Raw genomic sequence first — 16185 nt, 5'->3', positions numbered from 1 at the left:
CCTAATCCACGAACCCAACCAACTGTCCTCAATACCAACTCTGTATCTTAAACACATACTACTGACAACAAAGCCTGTTGGTCACATATCGGACACATAACCGGTATACCGACATGCCCGGCTGCAGGGATGATCGATGAGTTTTACGGATGAAATGTTGCAAAAGTAGCAGCAGCAACACCTTAGTAACCACAGCTGTTGTACAACCCTATGACTAGCTGGCTTTGTGGTGTAATGACGATGCTACGGGCTGTTTTCCTCCTCTTCCTCAGTTTAACCTTACTAAACTTGTCGAACAAGATCCGAGAGGCCTCCGAAGACACGAGGCAAGCAGCAACCTGTGGATATAGCTCCAGGGCATGTGTGTGTGTGTGTGTGTGTGGGGAGTGTGTGTGTGTGTGTGTGTGTGTGTGTGTGTGTGTATGGTGAGTGTGGTTTGTAGTGTGGGTGTGTGTAGGTATGTGTGTGTGTGTGTGTGTGTTTGTGTGTGTGTGTGTGTGTGTGTTTGTGTGTGTGTGGTTTGTAGTGTGGGGCTGTGTGTTTGTGTGTGGTTTGTAGTGTGGGTGTGTGTAGGTATGTGTGTGTGTGTGTGTGTGTGTGTGTGTGTTTGTGTGTGTGTGTGTGGTTTGTAGTGTGGGGCTGTGTGTTTGTGTGTGGTTTGTAGTGTGGGTGTGTGTAGGTATGTGTGTGTGTGTGTGTGTGTGTGTGTGTGTGTGTGTTTGTGTGTGTGTGGTTTGTAGTGTGGGGGTGTGTGTTTGTGTGTGGTTTGTAGTGTGTGTGGGTGTATGTTTGTTGTGTGCGTGTTCTTTAGCAGAGATGGATTCATGAGATTAATGGCTGGCTAATGTATAAGGGTGAAGATAACGATAACATAAAGCTTCTGGTTCACGGAAAAGAAAGAAAAAGAAAAAGGGTGGGTTTCAAAACTTTGGACATGTTGACAGAAAAGCTTATATTTGGTGTTTCTTGTACAAGTATATTAGTACAAATGTTTTAGTACATTCAATGAACTAAAGTTAGTGTGTGTGGTGTGGGACAAGATGCAGTTCAGGCGTGTTATAATTGTTGCCATTTTAATGTTCTACGTAGCCAGTCAAGGAATTATAATTGTTTCATAACAACTAGTTTTAACTGCTTAACATAGTGTCAACCATAAGAATGTATTAGCAATCATAACAACCATAAATACAGATCACTAAACTTTGTCTCCCAAGGTTGGCTATGAGATTCGTCTACTCCTGTGGGAACCATTCCACTGTGCAACCTTCAGCTTCTATGGAGTGAGTCTGCACAACAGGAGATTGCAATCGTTATGCTCATTTATAAAATACTAGGCAACAAATGACCCAGACTCGCTGAACTCAAAAGAAAACCCTCATTATTGACATTTTGCATTTCTCTGGGAGCAGTTCACTATACAAAAGTGTAATGAATAGGCCTCACCCTAGTTATCAATTGATCATTATATTGTTAATATCAGAAGAATATTGATGAAATGCTTTGACATACATTTCATATATTATTTCACATTGTTTTCGGCTAAATGTTAATTATACCACAGCTCTCTATTATTGGGAGCACAAAACACTCAATCGTGTTGATGGCAAATGTAGTAGTGTCCTTTGGCCACCAGGTGGCTCTGCAAGCCATTATAAATACTATGATTGAACACAATCGTGATACATAGTAATTCCCAAAGGGGGGTTCTTATTCAGGCACACGATTTTAAATAAATTAAAAAGTGTACGAGTCGTTCATCTGCTGGTGAGGGGCTACTACACCTTGCTACTTTCTCCACCTTAATTTTTATTCTCTACGATTTTATTTGACCTCCCGTTCGTTTCTAACCTTCCGCTCTCCCAGATGAGTGACCTTGAGGAGAATTAACGGCGTCTGCCTTGTCCCAGCTGGGGGGGATTTCTGGTTCAGAACAGCCTGATGAAGGATTCCGTGGCCCCTCCATACAGCAACCGGGGTCCGGGGACCACCCACGAGCAGTGGCGGCGCCAGAGATTTTTTTCTGGTGGTGCTATGGGGGTGCTCGGCGTTTTACTGAGGGTGCTATGAAATTAGGGTGATAGCATATGAGTCTCATTTTTCTCTACTACAACACCTCCCCACCATATCGTCACATATGTTTACACGTTTGCTCTCTAACGGGTCTTTGGGGTACAAAAAAAGCGCCATTCAAATCGATCGTATTATTATTGTCATTAGGCTACTTCTGACGGACGCGCACAAAGCCGCGTTCATCTCCGACGGTTAAAATGGAGATGTTATAGATAACGTAATCCCAAGTACTGTGTGGATTAAAGTTTGCGCCAGATGACTACCAGGTCACCACTACCATGAGCGACAAATTAAACTAAACATACCAAGTTCAATACACTTCTAACTAAAGACGGCAGATTAAAATGTCAGACAGAATTAACTTAAACAGGCAAAGAGTCAGAAATGCTTTCAAAAAGAGTATATTATTTTAGGTCACAATCAAAACATGAATGAAACCAAACAGTAGGCACTCAAAACCACAATAATAAGAGATCAAAAAGTGTATGATTTTGTGAAGGCTTGATTTAAAATTGACCGATCGCCAGGATTACTGTTACTTAGCCTACTACTCATTGAATAATCACGTTCACGCACGCAACGTGTCTGTGTCGTGCTACGTGAACAATCTGTTTATTTCAATCTGTTATTTTCTTTTGTGATTAAAATATTATTATCACACAATACATTTTATTAAGAACTCAGAATGAAATTAAATAACAATAATAAATAAACCATTATTTTCTTGGGGGTGCTATGGGGGTGCTATGTCCAATCTAGGGGGTGCTCTAGCGCCCCCTAGCCCCCCCCTGGCGCCGCCACTGCCCACGAGAAGATTTTTCTACTCCAATAAAAAAAGAGTACGAGCCTACCGATTTGTTTATGGAAAGATTTGTTGTTTTGTAGCATTTTCTGTTGGGCCGGGTAGTGTTCACACTTTGTTTCAAACTCTTTAGCCAACCATCGTTTCTGAACTAAGACTACATTATCCAACAAAACGTCGTTGGTCTATTGGTCGACTTATATGAAGTCGTACATATCTATTTCTAGACGACAATATCTAGGGGAAAATATCATCATACATGCAGAGGAACATGATTCCCCATTTCGCGGGGAATTCCCACGTGTGGTTATCAAAATGAGTGTGCCTCTGCGGGAATCGAGTGCCATTTATCTCTTTTTGCTTTGCGGTTCCAAACCATAGTGTTTCGATTATAATAGATACGTTTTAAATTATAATGTCAATCATTCTCATTCACAGTAACTATTCTTAAATCGAAAGCATCACATTTTCTGTAGAAAGGTTTTGTTTTGATGACGTAGTAAGGATAAACCATTTTCGGACCCTCGGAGTTCAGGGGGGAAATATTCCTAAAGGTAATGGATACTAAACACATATTTGACAAAACATATGAAATGTTGCCATAGAAAAGGTTGCAGTACTACTTCTGAGAAACATGCAATAGATGATTTACGGGTTATTTTGTAACGGTAATTGAGTTTGTCAGTTTGCTCATCCCCCCTCAGAGGACGCTAATGGTTCATTCCAACCCCAGAGTTTCTTTCGCTCTGTCGTCCGTGACGCGCAGCGAGGCTAATATTTGGGTATCAGCTGTACGGCGGGAGCCAGGGGTCGGTGAAGAGAGACACAACTGTAGAAGGAGGCAAACGGTTTTCACTGTCTCGGTAAGTTACACACTATATTGCCGTTATTGTTTTGTTTTTTTCGAGTCTAATGTTATTTGTTCCTGAAACAAGCGTCAAATAACGGTCCACAGCCACCTATAGAGGCTTCATGGCAATAACTCGCTAGCTTGTCATGCATTTGTTCAACGTTAGCAGCTGCTGTGACACCAAACGCTACGGCAAAGTCATCAAATACAGTTAATACGAATGTAAAGAAGCCATATAGTAGAATAACAAAGTCTAGGTACAAAAAGATGTACCGAGAGGTAATATATTTGAGTGTGAGTCAAAGCTTCTTCCTTAAACTGAGTTCAACTTTTAACAAACAAAGCATGTGGAGTCTCTAGCTTTGTCTAGAAATGCCCTTGAGTTAGTGGAGCATTTGTTATGTGCGGGCACATATACGGGCATGGCCATTCGTGGAGCAACAACATTTTCTAGATTCAAGTCAAGATACATGTTCATTAGAATAACTCAAAACAACTCGTCCAAACTATTGTTGTACAATAACTTTGAAAACAAACACTTTATAACATTTCCTGTTTAGGTTGCACTATAATGAAATTTAAGCTACCTTTTTAAAGGCATTGATAGTTAAATATTACATGAATGAATGGACATCTTTATTTTAATATTTGCATGGAGTAGCTCCACCGAAAAGATGGATCCATTACAGATGGTTGAGGTCTCATCATTGTTATTGTCCTTGGAGGATGATCACTAAATCCTCAAATCGATTCATGAGGCTCCTAACAGTTATGTCATAATCTTCGGTCCACAGTTGGGCTCCAATCCAACAATCATTAGGAGTAATCTAAGAAGCATCCACCATTTCTGGTAGTCCGTTTTGCCTTGTTTTTTATTCTAACTATGCAAATGATCCCTCGACCCTTGCTCCCATAGGCACTATGCATGAAGAGGAGCAGTTTGTGAACATTGACCTGAACGATGACAACATCTGCAGTGTCTGCAAGCTGGAGACCGACACCGGGACCATGTCTTTCTGCCATGTCTGCTTTGAACTCACTATTGAAGGTAAGATAGTGAAAATTATCTGCTCTTTCTAAGGGGAATGTTTGCTCATGGTGTGGTGAAGAGCAAACACAAAAATCTCAAGGTCTGTCGATGCACTCAAACAGACACTTGCTGCATTGCCTTTGTCTGTTTTCTGTAAAGAAGGAATGTTTTCAATTAAGCTTTTCAAAGTACTTTCCACTCCAAAAAAGATTCTGCAATTCTAAATGCACTCAAGAAAGGCTTGAGATACCTTTACTGCAAAAGTTTGAAATATGAATGATTGAGAATATTTTAAGATTAATTTGACACAGAGTCAGATCATTTAGTCCTTTCTTTCTGACCTTCTACCAAATTAGTTGATAAGAAGAGGTGATATGTTGGGAGATATAATGAATATACAATTAGTATAGCCTATTGCTTGCCACTGCTGTAGACCAGATAATAGAGTAATGCCTCAATCCAATATTCAGAGCATCCATCAGAGCAGAGTCTGATCACAAAGGTGTAAGCAAGATTTGTTGAAAAAAATAGCCTGTAAATGTTTTGTGACGGATGCCGTCCAGCACCCAAGTGTGTCAGTTTTGTGCAGCATTAATGGCTGTGAAGGGCTTACCTCCTTACCAGGGCAGGCTGCTAAGCTGCCTCCCCATTTCGGCCATGTTTAAAATGGGATTTCTTTCCTTAGCACTTAATTAATGAGCCTCCTATTGGACGGTCGGGCAGCGTGCGGACGTCTGCTAAAGGATTTGATATGGTCCCCTTTCAGTCTGTCTCCTACATCTCCCACAGGATTCGATATGGTCCCCTTTCGGATCGTCTCTTACTTCTACCATAGGATTCGATATGGTCCCCTTTCAGTTCATTTCCTACATCTACCACAGGATTTGATATAGTCCCCTTTCAGTCGGTTCCTACTTCTACCATAGGATTTGATATAGTCCACTTTCAGATCGGCTCCCACTTCTACTACAGGAGTCGACATGGTCCCCTTTCAGATCGGCTCCTACATGCACACAGGCTCCTTTCTCCTCCTTTTTTAATACAATCTTTTGTATCTTTGCCCAAGATAAGTGTGTCTTGCCTGCTTGTAGGTTTTTTATAGCGGATAAGGATGACTTAATTTGAAAAGCAGGGTAATTATTGGAAAATGCTAAGCCCGCCAGTACAGACAGGATAACTGTCTGCAAGCACTCGCCGCAGAAGTAACCGAAAGATTAAGAAAAACCTGTCCTCCCTCACCTGTTTCTTGTGTGTTGGAGGGCAAGAGTAATTCTTTGTTCGTAAGTTTAATAAAAGAATATAAGCAGGGGTATAAACAGAAGATTTGTAGGCCAAACACAACACAAGTGTTTTGATGTGAACACACTGAAGAAACAAGCCGCATTAAAAAACGTATCCATGCTTGGCATGTGTATGTATGTCGAAAAGTAGGGGTTTAGATTAAATTGGCTGTGGTCAATTGATGACAGAATAGTTTTACTGCCATGATCATTGATGTAGTGTGTGTGGGGCAATCAAATTGGCTGCTTTGTAATTTGTACCTAGGGTTGTAGTGGGGGTCAGTTGTTGAATTTAAATTGGTGAGAAGGAATAAAGTGCTCGGTCGATTTACGGATTGCGCCTGCCTTAGGTTTTACGATTGGATTCCCAGGCCAGGCTATGAGTCCTAACAGACAAATCACTATGCTCTATGCTCCCGAGTCAACATCATCGCTGTCCGCATGGCTTCATCAGAGGAGAGGGATACAAAAGCCTGCTCACTAGCCAGGAAACCATGGAGAAAGAATGTCCCCCAATCCCATAAATAAACGCACACGCGCTCACTTTTATAACCAAACACGTGCTTTGTGCCTTTGGATCCAATCCGTATCATCGTTGCTTGGAGGTGAATTGCGTCTGTCGAAAACTGAATATTCATGCTTTCTGAATAATATATCGCGCTGCTGCTATGAATATTAATTTACATATTCATCTTCTTTTTGCAAGCATTCTGAGTTAAATTGCCTGAGAACGAGTGTCAAGCTACTGGCAGCTGTCGTTGTTTCGTACACACTCATTGTTATTCTTTACTTTGGTGCTCCATAAGCAAATTCTTAAAAGAGAGATGATTAACCATTCAACATCAAGCGCTGCCCCAGAACTAAGCAATACAATGCAATGGATGGAATGTTTACACGTTCACTGCCCTCCTGGCCAGCGATGGACCGACACGGGACACTAAAAGCAGTGTGTTATACCAGAGGTCAAACTGAAGCCAAAGCTGTCATGCAACTCTACTAACAAACCAAACACTCATTTGCCAGCTTTTCCGGCCTTGGCAGACTGCAGTCTTCTAGGAGCTGCCTGCTTAGGTGATTCCTAATGCCAGTCTCAACGTATCTAATGAGCTCCTCTCGCCAGGCGTCACCTGCCCTGCTCATGTTGAGGCAAGCGTTCACACACATCAATATGCACTCGGTTTCCCCCAAACAGCATTCGTTGTATGTACTTATGGCCGATAGCGTCGGATGGATTTAGTCTCAGCAGGAAGGGCAGGCTTTAGTTTTAGCTGAAGCAGCTTGTTTCCTGGAAGAGACCCCTAGAGGCCGTCTGTGGCGCGTTTCAATAATAAGCAGCCCACCACACAGGGTTGTTGATGTCAGCCTGATGCACATAGGTGGGCATTTTCTCCCCTTTGTTGGAGCACGGCAAATTACTTCTTGCACATGTTGTTATGGCCTTGACTGTCAACTCGATGCGGCAAACACAAATGTGAAATTGCCACATCACACGCTGTCAATCCAAATGGACTATTAGGGGTTCAATGGGTTTTACTTGTGACTGTATAGGAGCAAAGTCATAATAGTAATGAAATATTTCAATGGAATTCAGGATAGCCATTAAATGTCTCGCGAATGTGAGGACCTACCCAATACGTTTAGTTTATGTCCAAGGCACAGCTTCAATTCCCACCAGGACTCGCGGGAGGTGCAGACTGTATCGAAGGAGAACTGATGACGCATCTAAGGGAGTCAGACACTTCTAAAGAAATGTATCTCATTGATCAGAAGTTTTGTAGGATTATGGTTCTTCTTTCAGAATGTGACATTAGGGTGTGGTGGTTCACGTCGTAGGTGAACTGGCCAGTCTCATCTTGAGCCTGCCTTTGTTATGCAGATGACCCTAAAGACCTACTTGGTACCTTTTGGATCAGGTTCAGCCAAACTCGACCCCGATACATTTTCCCTATTACCACTGACTGACTTCTGCATCAGGTCTGGATTATTTCAGGCTTGCTAGGTTGAGATCACACCCAGCTGAAAAACCCAATGGAGGAAGTAAGGGAAACTCCAACAGCGACACAAAACCACAGGGCTGATTCTAAAGCGGATCAGTGCTATTATTTGGGAAGCCATTGTTTCTGACGCAGAGTTACCATGTAGGGCATGTGTATCCCGGCTGAACCAGTCACAATGCAGGTTGAGGCGAGCCAATGGCGTCGACGGTGCTGGCAGCTTTTCTGTTCCAGCACTCTGTTGGTCCAGGTATTTGCTGATTGTGCTCGCAATGCCTCGAACCCTCGCTGAGTCTCGCAGCAGGCTGTGCAATTAATCAAATTTATCGTGATTTCAATATTTTTGTCGATCTCCATACAAATTTAATCGATTTGAAACATTTTATTTTGTTGGAGAGAAATGCTGAATAAAGGCATCATGATTTCAAACTCAAAAATAGTCGTTTGAATAATCGTGATTTCTATATTGACCAAAATAATCATGACTATGATTTTTTTCCATAATCGAGCAGCCCCAGCAGTATTCATATTTAGGAAAACAAAGTAATGAGTCAAGTCCTTTAGGTTATATCTCCCTTTAATAGGTTAAGTCTCCAGTCAAGTTGACTAGGCCGTAGAAGTGCCCCACAGGTCACGCGAACTGTCTGGTGTCCCACTTGGAGCCACGCAGCTGTTGATGGAACTCCATACTGAGCCTTGCTGCATGTGGACATTCTGCCCCTGGTCACCTCTGTCCTACTCTTCCCTCCTGCCAGCTCCAATGGAAATGTGCCAAGGCCCCTGCATAGGATGCATTCATAAAAGTTTCAAAAGGCTTAAGCAATGGTAATGGGTCAGAAAATGTCTGTTGGATTTAAGTTAGTATATTTAATAGACTGGAGTACCAGTTAAAAAAGGAGCAAATAAGAGTACTAAGCATATTGGTACAGAGCTCAGAGAAAAAACTAATTCTTGTGTGCCTGTGTGTGCGCATTGATCCTCGGACACTAAAGGCAGCCTCTAACTACATTAGCTCTCGTTTGTTGCCTCCAGCATAGTAAGTGAACTAAGCTGAGCAGTAGCTTCGCTCATGAAGCAGAGCAGTGAATAGTGAGCAGCTTCAGACCAGATTCGAAGATAAGATTAATCTGTTTACACGACGGCACCCAAGAGGCCACAACAGGAAAGTTCAAATCTTTTTAGTCTTTAACCACTGCATGAAAGACTGAATACAGTCTTTTTTGATCAAACTGAAAATCGACTCAAAATATCTCCCATGTACAAGATTTGTATATTTCTTTGTGTTTTTAAATGATAGGCGTACTCAATTATAGTAGTTTAGTTTAAGGCGACGATTGTAGCCAAAAGCGCTGCCTTTTCAATGCTAATCTGGAAGGTGTTCTGGTGCCCAAGCAAGCTGAACTGGGTTAGAGATTAATAACTTGAAGTCTCATTCACTAACCTAGGCCTGAGCCACGTCCCGCTGCCTCGACACGTAATGTGATGATGCCAAACTGTGCCGCTACGAGAAGAATGCTCTTTGTTTGGCTGGTGTTGTTGTTTACTGAGGGGCCGTTACAACCGTAAATCGTAACAAAAGGCTTGGAGATGGAGGGGGGGGACTGGTTGTTTGTGGCGCACCAGCATCATGATGATTCACGTCCCCTTTCTGCTGTTTGAGACAATGTGAATTCAGCTCTGTTAAATGATCGGAGAGTGGCCTGTTGTGCACACGTCTGCTACGGCTTTGGACGGTGAAAGAACTGCAGTGATGAGCTGTTTAGCCTGGGTGAGGTCTTTGGCTGCTGCTGCTGCTGCTGGTGATAGTAGTAAACATCCCCGGTCAAGGGATTGTGATCGTGTCTGCTGGGCTTGTGGGGTCTTTATTTTTTAATGGAGCCTGCGAGGTGGCGTGTGAGTTCACACTGATCCACTTACGTGTGTGTGTGTGTGTGTGTGTGTGTGTGTGTGTGTGTGTGTGTGTGTGTGTGTGTGTGTGTGTGTGTGTGTGTGTGTGTGTGTGTGTGTGTGTGTGTGTGTGTGTGTGTGTGGCCTTTTATAAGCATTGCCATTTGTTGCAAGCACGTGCATACACTGAAGAGCTTAAAATAGATGCTTTCATGATATACAATGAGCCCAGGGCCTGAAACCCATTCATGGAGCGAGGAAGGACCAAAGATCCCCCGACTCAATATTCCTACACCACAAATTGGAGGCTAGTAATGCAATGAGGTTGGAAAATGTATTATATTGCAAGCCTGACTGGTGATCCATTTATCTAAATTGGTTATGCCAACACTCTAGCTAAGCTCAGGAAAAACCATCTCAGCCATATTCCCTTTAGAGGTGCTATACAATACAAGGGTAAGGAAATGAACACCAGCCACCTCACACCTAATCCTGGTTGGCTGTGGCAGGGGTCATTAAACCGCCTGTTTTACCAAGAGTCAACCTTTTGAACCTTGATAAACCGTTGGCTCCACTGAGGGTTTTAGTTGTGTCAGGTACATTTTATAAATTGCATGTAGTAATTTGATCTTACTCCTGCATTAGTGGCACGTTTCTAAACCTGGGCTTGGACTTAACCCACCGCCTAAGCTTCCATGACCTTATTTCCATTTTGAAAGATGTATAGAGAGCGTGGTACCACAGACTTCCTCACTTGAACGATAAAGAGATGAACAAACATAAAGCGTATCTTGTGTGCCTGTGGGGTTTAGTGGTGGGGGGTCAGTGCAGGAGGCGGATCAGATTGTCACAGTAGAGCGAGAACAAGTATCAGCTTCCTGTTGTTGGCCCTGACATCAATGTTCAATGGGAGGAAATGGCCCAGGGGGGGCCAACGGCAATCCAGCTAACCGGCTATTTTCCTATCCTAATATATATTTTTAGCGATGCAATAAGTATATGCCTGGGTGCGTCCCTGAGCAATTTGGCCAGTTTTGCGCAGATTGGCTAAACCAGTGCTCAGTTGCAGTCTTTGTAGTGTAGGTAGAGGAGAACGACTAATCCCTATAGCTCAGCTCCATAGTTTACGTCCCTGCCTGTGTGAGACATGGACCATTAGAAGAAAGCCATGACGTGGGGAACAAAGACTTGCATAAGCACAGTCTCTGACTTGTTTGAACCTGATTCTTTACACACGCCCACACACACTTACTTTCTCTTTTACCCTTTCAGTTCTCCAGCATTAATCAAACCTTTGAATAATACTGAAGGCCCCATTTCTTCCAAAAGTTTGTCCGACCTAAGGTCTTTTTAATTTCGGTCTGACCAGCTGTGCTCTATCTTCCTCGGAGTGTGCCGTTTAGTGTTCTCTCGGTGTAAGACCTCATTCTAATTTAGTTTTTGTGGCCGCGGTTCCCCACAGCTGTGGCCATAACCATCTCTGTTCCAAACACAGCAGTTGAAGTTCCTGGAAGACCACATTGTAACTGTAGGGAAATCTTTCGTGCTACACCCAGGATGGCTTTTGGCTAAATCTCAGACATGCTTAATAATGGATGATGTTTGATGTGTGTTTTCCCTTGACAATTATTCTGCAGCCGGCTGGCAACCCAATGTACAATGACTTGCAAGTCATTTTCATTAGTCTAAAGAAGATAGCTATGACGTTGAATGCTCTGATAATGGCGTCTTTTGTTGTGTAAAAAAAACAAAAACAAAAAAAACAAACCTCCCTATGTGTGTTCGCTTTGTGAATATCCAATTCCATCATGTGAACTCGAGTTCCTCTCTTCGTGTTCCTAGTTTTTCAATAAAATGCATGAAATCGTGTATGTATTAAGACTGGTTTAATGTACTGCTCTCTCTTTGCGCTTAATCCTCACGCTAAGCAGCTTTCACAGAGGAAAACACTAGGTCAGTCTGCCTGTTTTAGCTGAGTGCTGGCTTATTACAGTCTGGAAGGTTCAGTGGGTGGTTTGACACATACGCGTACCGAAACAATCAACTGATTAGTCGGATGGACATAATGAATGGGTTTTAATTAAGTTATTTTCAAGTGAAAATGCTTCCTACAGCTATAGCTTTTCGAAGCTTCAGCCAAAGCGATTATTGATGTTATTTGAAAAAGAATCCAGTGATTCATCTTAATAGAAACACAGCACCCCTACCTCAGACACATACGCTCCCCGGCCACTCATCGACCCGTTGGTTCGCCTCTGTTCACTACGTCACCTCATTGCTTTTATTGTGTGTGTGAACGCAGGCGTGTCCACCGCCACCCTCCTGCACTCCAAGTCGCTCCGCGGCCACCGGGACTGCTTCGAGAAGTACCACCTCATCGCCGACCAGAAGCTGTCGCACTCCAAGGCCTCGCGCAGCGCCTACGAGGGCATGAAGCTAGCCCTGGGCCAGAAGCTGAGCCGCATCATCCAGTACGCCCAGAACAAGGACGCCCAGCGGCCCGGGGCCAAGCACTGCTGCTACAGCCAGAGCGGCGACCGGGGCCAGCCCGCGCTGCGCTCGGACGCCCAGGTGCCCCGCTACGCGCCGCGCCGGGACGGGGCCGGGGGGAGGCGCGGGCTGCCGGACTACGCCGCCAGCATGCTGGAGTTCCACGCCGCCGAGGAGCTGGGGCTGACGGTGCCCCACGGTCCGCCGCGCCACAGGGGCCAGCGGGCCGGCGGGGAGGGGGCGCGGCGGGGCAGGAGCCACGGGCCCAGCGGCGAGGAACGTGAGTACAGCACAACTAGCTGTCCTGAATAAGAATATTATCTACTGCAGTTATGTATTTTCGTTGATGATCATTGTCTGCTGTACAGGCACGGCCATGGTATTGTTTTTGAATGTCACCTCGTGGTACAAGTATCTGTTCCCTAAAAGCCTTGCAGGTTCTCATGGGAGGGGTCTTTCTTTTCTTTCAGTGGTTAAAATGAACATGGATGAACTGCACCAACTGAACGGCGAGCTACTGCTGCAGATTCAAAGTAAGAAGTCTTTGTCTTTTGTGAGACGCATCCGGCTGAACCGTCCAAACAATAAACGTCTCCTTTATGTTTATAGTTTCCAAATGTATCATTGCTTTGTTGTGAGCGTGATGCACTGTGGTTGAAGTATGCACGTTCAAGGTCACACACTGTGCAAGTACTGGCTTGTAGCCTTTCACTCGATGTGAAGGGGGATGGAGCTGAATGTTAACTGGAAAGTCAGCTTTCCCAATGTGACTGCACACACACACGCACATTCCAGTCCTGTTTGTTTACTTCCCAATTCAGCAAGAACGGCTCTTCAGGCATGAAGATTATCAATTTTCTCAAGCATGTCTCGACAGAACAGTAGCTCTGGCATTTTTGAGTGTATCCCCACCTGAATCACCTTAATGGAAGTTGGCATCTGGCACATTATAGTTCACTTAGTGATCGGTTGTGTGTGTGTGACCTTACGTATCTAAAGGAAAGTACTAAGGACTCTGTTCTTACTGACTTTCTCTCTCTCTCTCTCGTTCCAGAGGTGTTTGAGGAGCTGACAGCAGCCGTGCAGGAGAAGGACTCACTGGCGTCGGAGCTGCACGTGCGTCACGTGGCCATCGAGCAGCTCTTCAAGAACTGCGCCAAGCTGCCCTGGCTGCACATCAGCAGGGCCGCGGTCAAGGCCAGCAGCGGCAACACACCCGTGGAGTGAGGCGCACACCGCCTTCTCTCCTTGTTCTCCCCCTCTCTCTCTCTCTCTCTCTCTCTCTCTCTCCCTTTCTATACTTCCATCTCTCTGTGAGAGGGGAAGCCTGGCAAGCTGGGGGGCCCTACCCCTCCATCTCACCACTTAACGGGCTGAAGCACGCCTCCTGTTGAACGCTGAATGACTTTGGTAGGCGGCGATGCTGTGCCGCGTTGAGGTTGCCCCAAGCAACGGCAGCTGGCTGCATCGTGGCAGCCACGGTGGGACCAGGTTGGAAAAGAAAGGCAAGGCCATTGTTTTGGACCACCCCGAGGTTGTAGGGTTTTTGTAAAGCCCTGTTGTCCTTCATAAGTGGTACAACGAGAGCTGTACATGTTGCTGTAAATAGTACCCTCGGTGGGTCGTCTGGCTACTAGATGAAGTGATTTCCTCAAAGGCAATGCTTCCCTCTATGCAGTCGACGGTATTAATGGGGGACATCTGTTCATCCTGTCTCCATTTTACAATTGAATTGTTTTCTTTTGGGAATTGTTTTTCTTAAGATTTAATTTGATCTCGAAGAACTTTGGTCAGGAGATGAAATCTATATATTTACATATTTGCTTTAAATTCCCCATTTTGTTGCTTTAGCAATTGGATAGAGAATGAAGAAGTGCCTAAGAGTATTTTAAACCTTTGGATTGACATGGTGATGCATTTTAATACGGTTCTAAACTGCTGAGCAGTCACCGTTTGCTCGGTTTTTGTTATTTAATGGCTAGAACTATTAAATTAGGGATCGAGTTGCCTTCAAGATAGAATCAGAGGTTGAAAGGCTGGTGGTGATTGTAAGCCAAAAAAAGCACATGATAGATTTGGAACATTTTCAGTTTTAAAAAAAGGTATACACTTGATCTCCCTGAGTTCACAACTGACCTTGGCAAGCAGTATTTGCAGGTTTACTCATGCAGAATTGGTAAAGCATCTGCAGCTTAAGATAGTGATGGCTTTTTTTCATTTCAATTGTGCGGCATATTCTTTTGAGATGCTGTGGATATCTGTAACGCTTTAGTGACAGAGGAAGGATTCTATCAATACTAGTGCTTTCCCTTCACCAAACCAAAGCTGTTGTTGATACATTTGTGTCTGGAAATAAAAGCACCCGCCTTGCTTAAGCTTGATGATTCCAGTGTAAATGCACATGCAATACCAACCAGATTATTTAATTTCATTTGTTTTTGTCACGTGAAACTGTAATTCATGCAATATTATCAGAAGTCATTTTTATACAAGCGGTTGGTCAAATGTCTATCATTTGGTAATGTGTTATAATTGAGGGCTAAATTGAATCTTAAGCAATACTATTAAGTTGGGTAATGGTTTCCTGGACTCGTTTGCCCTATTACAATTAAAAAAGACGGTAAAACTGTCAGGATGCAATTAACCTACGGTGTGCCAAGCATACGATCAGTTGGGGAAATATTCCCAGTTTGATTGCATAACATCCATCTTCATCCGTCTCGTTTGAAGATATTCTGGGGAGGAAACCAAAAGGATTTGTGCTTGGAACGTGTAGTGCCCCTATGCAAGAAAGGAAAGAGGAAGCCTTATATAGCTAAATGATACAAGAAGAACATATGGAATTAAAGGCCAATATATATTTTTTAGCTTTCCCCTAAGGAGAACAATGAACTACTTCAGAAAGCAAAAGGTTAGGGAAACCCTTGGGTTGAATACCAATCGATGCTTTGCATAGCATTTGTCACTGTATAAAGTTCTCTTTATAAGAGATATAATAAGTTGGACCCTTTGTGGGTCTTAAAAGGTTCCGTCTGGTTGTTTTGGTCAATTTTAAACTGTTTGGAGGGATTTATTCAGTGTGTTTGTGTTATCTATATTTTAGTTTTTATCCTTTAAGAATTGTTTGATTTTTTTGGGGACTTTTTGTTTTGAATCTGAGTGCTGTTATGGTTTGTTTACAGAGGAAATATGGACATGTCAGATCAGTGACCATCAGTTGCCTGCGGTGCATCCCTTTTATTAGCTGCAGTTCTTGTTTGCATATACTGGTTACACTTGTACTCCTTCTGAACTGATTATACAGCCTGTTGTTTTATTTGTGATGCGTATGGTTTTACTTGTGCATTGAATTACAAATTGTATTTATTGTGTGTTTCATGGAGCTTGCAGCCTGCGTGACTTGTGCATATGACTATTTTTCTAAACCATTTAAATAAATATTTTTTTTAACATGGATTCAGAATTGGTCTCTTTTCATCGTTACTCATTTAAATATGATAATGCAGAACTTTCCAATAGGACATACTGTGTATGTGCATATACAATATTTCATTCAGCAAGGCCTCCTAAAGTAACTTTTATAATCCATTATGCCATCTTTAAATCGACCTGAATATTCATATTTACACGCTCAAACGAACTGAATTTACTTAACTGAGCAGCATCTTAGAGTAAAGTAACATAACAATCAAGTAAACTGACATTTCATTAAACATATACACTTGTTTAATTTAGGTAGTAGATGGAGCTAGAGTGCCCTCTTGTGGGGAAAGGTTTAAACG

The 16185-nt window shown here is 43.2% G+C and overlaps 1 protein-coding gene across 1 annotated transcript; it reads left to right on the top strand.

Moving 5' to 3' along the window:
* The first annotated feature begins 3629 nt into the window (after positions 1 to 3629).
* Positions 3630 to 15876, top strand: c7h21orf91 (chromosome 7 C21orf91 homolog). Its single transcript, XM_056594489.1, has 5 exons — positions 3630 to 3735; positions 4639 to 4770; positions 12216 to 12683; positions 12874 to 12936; positions 13458 to 15876. Exons 2-5 carry the CDS (start codon positions 4644 to 4646, stop codon positions 13628 to 13630), a joined length of 831 nt encoding a protein of 276 aa, XP_056450464.1. The 5' UTR covers positions 3630 to 3735; positions 4639 to 4643; the 3' UTR covers positions 13631 to 15876.
* The last annotated feature ends 309 nt before the right edge of the window (positions 15877 to 16185 follow it).

The sequence above is a fragment of the Gadus chalcogrammus genome, chromosome 7 (assembly GCF_026213295.1).
Source record: "Gadus chalcogrammus isolate NIFS_2021 chromosome 7, NIFS_Gcha_1.0, whole genome shotgun sequence".
NCBI classification, from domain to species: Eukaryota; Metazoa; Chordata; class Actinopteri; order Gadiformes; family Gadidae; genus Gadus; species Gadus chalcogrammus.
Note: the sequence above shows the minus strand (reverse complement) of the source record. Positions and strands in the feature narration are given on the sequence as shown.